This window comes from Saccoglossus kowalevskii, chromosome 17 (assembly GCF_978046115.1).
Source record: "Saccoglossus kowalevskii chromosome 17, keSacKowa6.1, whole genome shotgun sequence".
Classification (NCBI taxonomy): domain Eukaryota; kingdom Metazoa; phylum Hemichordata; class Enteropneusta; family Harrimaniidae; genus Saccoglossus; species Saccoglossus kowalevskii.
In genome coordinates this window covers 11,926,555-11,934,553 of record NC_140657.1, presented here as the reverse complement: position 1 = coordinate 11,934,553, position 7,999 = coordinate 11,926,555, and the positions used below count along the sequence as shown (strand labels likewise).

Below are 7,999 nucleotides of genomic sequence, written 5' to 3'. Positions count from 1 at the left end.
ATCAAAGACAACGCCAGAGTGTATATTGCCTACCTGTAAATGACCGCATCATCACTATCAGGTGCCCTCTGATTTCAGCAAGCTAAATAATATTGAACGCTAATGTTCTTGATGTTGTGCCATATACATGCATTAAAAATAGTTGAAGGATTGTTGTTATCCATCCACATGGTTCTCGGCCTTCCTGAGTAAACTTTGAACGTCAGAATATTAATGAGCCATACATATACCAGTTGTTAAAGCAGAGGAGTCGTCACCTGCGTCAGATGGCCATAGCGTGTCATTGTTCACAAACAAGCGTCTACTCATGAGCCTTTGCGTATTTAGCGTGTTGTTATCGTCGCTTGGGACTCAATTCGCGCGCGTGCTTAGGTGACGACCCTCCCGCTTTAATCAAAGAACATTATAACATTGACTAAACAACATGCACATCTGACTGACAACAGCGCCTGATGAGAATCCTTTGGGTTTTTTAAGTGCACTTTTGTTTATATTTTAATGTTAAACCGTCAAGCCAATATCGCCCACTACGTCGGCATTATAGCACACTCCAGTGTTGAATATACTTTTCATTCACTGTATCTCACAGCAGTAGCTATGCTCGATTTTTGTAAAAATAGGGACACCATAATAACAAATTATCGATCCAATTTATATTATTTGATGTTACATTAGGATAGGTTTTATTAATATTTTGTTGTTAAAACGATTTTATGCCTCACATGACTACTTATGACCACCCAGTCCGGGCCCAAGTAAAATTATTCGTTTCTAGGCGAATGACCCGAATTTGATTTCACATACAGCTTTAAGATTTTCGACCGTAAACAAGTGAAGGTTGGTTGTTGTTGCTTGTATCAGTACAATCTGGTCATATACGTGTTAGATATTAATCATTGTAAGATAGTGCTTTGTGCAGATAACACAGCGCTATTCTCAGGACAGTAATCACTGCAACCAATGATATCAATTCTGATTTAGGTAGTATTTCTTAAATATGGATTAAATAAAATTATTAGCACTTCACAGAGACTGACTAGGACTGGTACTATTTCAGTAAGTGTGAATGATAGGTGTAAGGTGCAATCTGAGGAAAACACCTTGCTTGCCATTCTGCAGGGCTAGACATGTGCGACAGTGTCAGACATACCATGGATAGAGCTTAATTGCCCTATAGTTTTGAAAACTTCTCTTGCCTCCCCATTAGAAGTGTTTCCAAGACTTTCTATTGCCTGTCACTTGACAAAAATACCTTCTTATTAAAGTAATTATGCTTATCTTGTGGTTTAGCTCAATTGTTCAAAGAACCAACATTCTTATAGAAATGACTGACCAGAGTCTCATAACTGTGTAAAAAAGTTCAAGATGCCAGCTACGCTTCTCATCAAACAGCGGAACGAAAACCTGTCTCAGTGTGATAAGCACTAACTTGTAAACCAGATTTGTTAAGAATGAAGAAATAAGTCATTAAGTGCAGTATGTTAAGGCATTAAAGTCACATGATTGGACAGCATCCCCTCTTCATCTGCAACCCCCTTGGCCGAGTGTGAAGGAACTTAACTTGCATCACAGCATGAAAAGAAGCTATGTAACCGAGTACTGCTGTATCCTTGCACACATTTTTGGATGTGAGCAAAATAAAATGCAAGCTCTCTTCAATGTCGATATTTCTTCTATAGTGCATAGCAGAATTAAATTATGTGTTTATCACACTGGTGAATTTTAGACTCCATGAGAATATAAATTCAGTAAATGGTGGAATATGCATTACAATTGTAACAACATTTTTCTTTTAACCTTCAATTACGATGAAACAGACATGGAAATAAAACATATTTTATTGCCCCAAATTTCACAACTCCCTCTAAAAATTAAAAATAAACATAAAACATCCATTATGAGAAATATTGTTGTTGTTAGCAAATAATGTTAGCGCATGTACTTTTATTCCAAAAAAAAAAAATTATTTTAACGTCACAGACTCGTAGATGTCCTGAGAAATAAATAGTTGCCTAGAACACAAGAATTGTAGCACTTGCATTTAACAATAAAGGAAATTTCCTGAAATGAGTGGACTATTGGCAACAATCTATGGAAACAATTTCACAAAAATTAAAGGTTCTTAACCCTGACTTTCAAATGAGCTTCTACAAAGTATTCCCCATGATTTCAAAGAGTTGATACTTAGTGCCATGCAAATTTTACCTGCACAGGTATAAATCGCAGGTATAAAGCGTTCTGAAATTTGGATATAAACATTTTACCAAATAAACATTTGTTAAAATAAACTTGGTATTAATACGAAAATGGGATATATTAAAATGGTGAAAGTGATTTCAGTCAGTTTTAAATTTAGTTGGGGCAAAGTTTAAATTTGATCAAATCATAAAACAGTCCTCGTTATAATTGTGATACGAGTATAGTATTTGTGTGGACACTTTCAACTGAATCAGGAGATATATTAGTGAGGAATCAATATGGGTGGAAAATAAAAAGGGTGACTAATTGAATCACGAAAAAATACATGTACATGACATGCACCTGTAACCCAGAATGCATGATCTTGTTACAAAGTTCAAATTCCGACTGTTCATCCGTGAGGAATGGCTACAGCCACAATTAAGTACAGGAGTTTGGAAAATTGGAAAACACAAATGGTCACCAGCCAGCCATATTTAATCAAATTGTAAAAAAAACGTGCATATCAAGTATTAAATCTACATACATGTTCTTTGTGTTGCCAATTAGTTTGAATGTGATCGGTCAAAGCACAGATGGACAGAAGCCAAACTTCATCTAAACAGGGATTGAATCAAAGAAATCTTAGAAAGAACTTCCATGTGCTAAGGGTATGCAGGCATGAAGTACTTACTATATTAGAAGCATATTTTTAATTCACATAAAGCAAAAATTGTATTGATCACATGAAGTAAAATCATTTAAGTTGTTATTCATATTTTGACCACATACTTGCTTTTGTTCAAGGTGTTACAGTTATGCATTTTACCATATGCAGTTATGCATATTATCACCTGACCATATGTGGACATGTATGTTAGTCGTATCTTGTCAAATTCTTTTATTACAGCAATGGTTGCATGTCATTAGTTGCAGCAGTGTTAATATAGTAGTTATGCATATTAATTAGATCACATGACCATATACAGTCATTTAATATGTTAGTCGTATTTTTTTATCAAATGCCTCAACTATAGCACTAGTTGCATTTCCTTATCTGCAACAGTGCTTGAGATATTACACTTATATTAATGAGGTCACACAAACCCATTTATACAAGGTTGGTAATTAATAAACATGGATTAATAATGGCAAAACTTTAGGCAAGAAAAATATAGATAGTTCAGAAAACTGCTATCTAAATAACATCTTAGAAAGTAATTCTATTACATGTACTAACATTTTATTCTAAATATAGTGTGTGCTTGTACTCACTTGCTTATTTCCATGTTAAACATTTTACTTAATCTAAATTTTCACCTATATCATAACAAATGATAAGATACACATTACAAAGATTATTGTGACATTATCACCAATGTTGCAAATTGTAAGATTTAGACAAAAAAATTTGTTTATAATATATCCAAATATTGGATAAAAATTAGTTTGGATTATGGTATAACCATAAGCATCTGATGATACAATAAAGGTATCCAATACACACCTACAGTTTTGCAGACATCCTCCGGGTAGACAAAACTTGCACTGTGCGTGCTGAATCAATAGCTGTCAATAACACATTTGTAAACATAACACCCCAGAGCAGTTGTATTTTTAGGTAAAACTGTATTAGTTGTATATTTACAAAGTTTATTCTAAAGATGAGACTAATTGACAATAGAATCATGTCGAACAAAATCCCTGAAAATATTCATATCTTAATACATATTCATAGATATGCATATTGTCGATATTATGAAGATACTCCATGCAGAAAAATTTCACAAGCCTTCAGTAATATTATCTTAGATTTAACTTAATATAAATACCACCCAAAAATGAGTACCATGGTACTGTAATTTATAAAATTTAGTTTTTTAAGAGATGGCAAATCATAAAATTTTCGATTAAAAAAAAACAAACTAACATTACAACTAATAGAGTGTAAATTCCTAATAATTTATAGCCATCACAGATGACTTATAATATTACAATGTTAAAATCTAAATCAGCAAATACTACAATAAACCAATTGTGTCTGGAAATGGAAAGTATTTATTAAAGAATGGGAAAATCCATTGATTCACAGTCTACCATTCATCTTTCCTTAATCACAAGAACTTTCTGGAAGGTTCTTGGGTAATGCAGAAGTGCCGGTCAAACTGGAAAATGTATCTTCTGTGCTCAACTGTGCAATAGTATTCATCAAATAACGCTTATCTCGCTGTTCGACAAGAAAGATATTCTCCTTTGGTTCGTCTGGATCATGAACTCTGTCAATCCAACAAACAAATATTTTTAGTTAAACAAGCAGCCTCTCGGCTGAGATAGCTCCGCTGTTAGCAATGCACATTTTAATTAAAGAACAGAAGATATCATTAGAAAATGAACAATATGCATAGTATCAATGCAATGGGACTTGCTGTTTTCAACAAGAATTCAAAAATATCATTTTTCACCATAAATGATTGTGGTTTTTAACAAGAAGAAAATATCACTTTTTACCAAAAATGACAAAAATATTCACCAAAATTAGAGAATTGACGATATCATTACAAAATGAACAAATCCAAGAAAAGTCCACATGTAGTACCTATAAATGTAATATTAAAGCAATTGGACTTGCGGTGGTTTTTAACAAGAAGTTGAAAATATCACTTTTAACCAAAAATATTCACCCAAATTAGAGAATTGAAGATATCATTACGAAATGAACAAATCTGAAAGAGGTCCACATGTAGTACCTATATATGTAATATCAAAGCAATTGGACTTGCGGTTTTTAACAAGAAGTTGAAAATATCACTTTTTACCAAAAATGACAAAAATATTCACCAAAATTAGAGAATTAAAGATATCATTACAAAATGAACAAATCTGAGAGAGGTCCACATGTAGTACCTATTTATGTAATATCAAAGCAATTGGACTTGCGGTTTTTAACAAGAAGTCGAAAATATCACTTTTTACCAAAAATGACAAAAATATTCACCAAAATTAGAGAATTAAAGATATCATTACAAAATGAACAAATCTGAGAGAGGTCCACATGTAGTACCTATATATGTAATATCAAAGCAATTGGACTTGCGGTTTTTAACAAGAAGTCGAAAATATCACTTTTTACCAAAAATGACAAAAATATTCACCAAAATTAGAGAATTAAAGATATCATTACAAAATGAACAAATCTGAGAGAGGTCCACATGTAGTACCTATATATGTAATATCAAAGCAATTGGACTTGCGGTTTTTAACAAGAAGTCGAAAATATCACTTTTTACCAAAAATGACAAAAATATTCACCAAAGTTAGAGAATTGAAGATATGATCATGAAATGAACAAATCTGAGAGAGGTCTGCCCAAGGTACATATACACCAATTATCAATGCATTCAGGCTTGTAGTTTTCAAGAAAAAGTCGAAAAAGTAAAACATTGACACGGACGACGACGGACGCCGGACAATCACTCATATGATAAGCTCCGCTCGACAAAGTCGACAGCGGAGCTAAAAAATACAAAATTCAGTTTGTTTTAACTTTTGTTCTGAAGTGATTTGCTGAGACGTTACAGTAAATTGTATACTTTGCTAGACATATTTTCAATTTTATCACTTGTGGCTGTTTCTGTAAGTTCAAATTTCATAAAAATTTATTGTTGAACACAAGTTAAATTTCCACTGCTATGACTTATAGGTGAAAATTTGTGGTTGAAAGTACTTTTTGCCTGGGAGAAATTTATTGTTGTTGGTCAAAAACGTGTGGAAGGACAAAATGCATGGCAAAATGATCTATTTTTGAAAGTGCATACACGTATCTGATAGAATGAAAAGAATACCTGTCATAAATTATGGCATCCACTCCAAATTGTTTCAACTCTGCCATAACTTCACGCTTATTATTGTCTTCTCCCCAGCAAAATAAAACCAACCCAGATTCTTTGACAGCTGTCAACAACCACTTCTCATTCAAAAAGTCCTCAGTGTGAGAACTCAGACCCTTGAGTAATCAAAGAAAACATTATTATATTATTGTCATATTCATAAGAACTTGAAAAATAAGAGGTTGCAGAGCCATGTTCATGCTAGTTACAAAGCTGGATTGAATGTGACCTATAGGGGTGTGGTTTTCTAGAGGAGTAATTACAGATAAATATACTCTGAACACAAATAGCTGCTGCTGGCTTTCAACCAAATATAAAGCATACAATCAAAGAAAGCTTAGAAAGAACTCCCGTGTGCTGAGAGTTTTGGAGACACATTAAAAATTAATTCAAAATTACTTATACTTGAGATATTGATGGAATAGCTGAAAACTAATTATGCAAATAAGGTAACTAATATGAACAGATTTAGGTGTAAAACTAATAAGGTCTGCACAATGTACCATGTTTCATTGGAATGTGATTAGAACCAAAAAAATATTAATTATTATGCTAATTAGAGAATTAATATGAACAGATTTTAACCCAAAATTAATCAGGCTGTCTATTGTCCTAGAGCATTTATGTACCAAGTTTTATTCAAATGTGATGATCCATACTTGAGATATTAGTATTAATTAATTATGTTAATTAGGTGATTAAGATGCATAAATATTTACCAAAAACTAATATGGTGCATAGTCTTAGGTTCATTGAAATGTGATGGGTACTATTTAAAAGTTTCATTGAAATCCAATGAGTGGTTTTTAGACATCAGTGCAACAGCCATAGAACAGCAAAAAATTAACTAATTATGCAAATTAGGTAATTAATAGGCACAATTTTTTATCTCAAAATTAATCAGGTCTCTGCATAGTCTTAGAATATCTATGTCGCAAATCTCATTGAAATGTGATGATTAGTACTTGAGATATTAGGTGAAAAGCTGAAAATTAACTAATTATGCTAATAAGGTGATTAATATGCACAAATATTTACCAAAAAACTAATTAGGTCTCTGCAAAGTCCTCAAGTAACTATGTACCAAGTTTCATTGAAACGTGATCATTACTACTCGAAATATCAAAAGCTGAAAGTTAATTAATTATGCAAATTAGGTAATTAATATGTACTGATATTACCCTTAAAAACCATCAGGTCTGTGCAGTGTCATAGGACACCTATGCACCAAGTTTTATTGAAATGTTTTGATTAGTACTTGAGATATCAGTGGAAAAGCCGAAAATTGATTAATCATTATGTAAATTAGGTAATTAGTAATATTAACAGATTTTTACCCAAAACTAATCAAATCTGTGCATTAGTTCAGAGCATCCATGTGCCAAGTTTCATTGAAATCCAATGAGTGGTTCTTCAAAAATCAGTGGAAAAGTCATAGAACAGCTTAAAATCAGTTAATTATCATGCAAATTAGGTAATTAATATTCATAGATTTTTACCCAAAACTAATCAAATCTGCGCACTAGTTCAGAGCATCCATGTGCCAAATTTCATCAAAATCCAATGAGTGGTTCTTCAGATATCAGTGGAACAGTCTTGGAACAGCTAAAAATCAGCTAATTATCATGCAAATTAGGTAATTAATATTCATAGATTTTTACCAAAACCTAATCAACTCTGCGCATTATCCCAGAGCATCTATGTACCAAGTTTCATCAAAATTTGATTAGTGGTTCTTGAGATAACGGTGGAACAAAAAAAGTGACATACATACATACATACATACATACAGACATACAGACATACAGACAGGGTAACTGCAAAGAGTCCCTTTTGTGCTTCGCACACGCGAGTCAAAAAGTATATTGGTAGGTTTCAGCATGTATGTGAATTATTTTTATGCAATCAGTTTGATTGTGTGGTCAATAAAAACT

General features: G+C 32.6%; 1 protein-coding gene across 1 annotated transcript in view; it reads right to left on the bottom strand.

Annotated features, from left to right (window-relative positions):
* Positions 1–1,820: 1,820 nt before the first annotated feature.
* Positions 1,821–7,999, bottom strand: part of LOC100370219 (glycerophosphocholine phosphodiesterase GPCPD1-like) — a 38,469-nt gene continuing 32,290 nt past the window's right edge. The window contains exons 16-17 of the mRNA XM_085492491.1: positions 6,021–6,181; positions 1,821–4,454 (exon numbers count right to left, since the gene is read on the bottom strand). Coding sequence (XP_085348617.1) covers positions 4,289–4,454; positions 6,021–6,181 — 327 coding nt within the window. The 3' untranslated portion in view covers positions 1,821–4,288. The remainder of the gene's footprint in view (positions 4,455–6,020; positions 6,182–7,999) is intronic.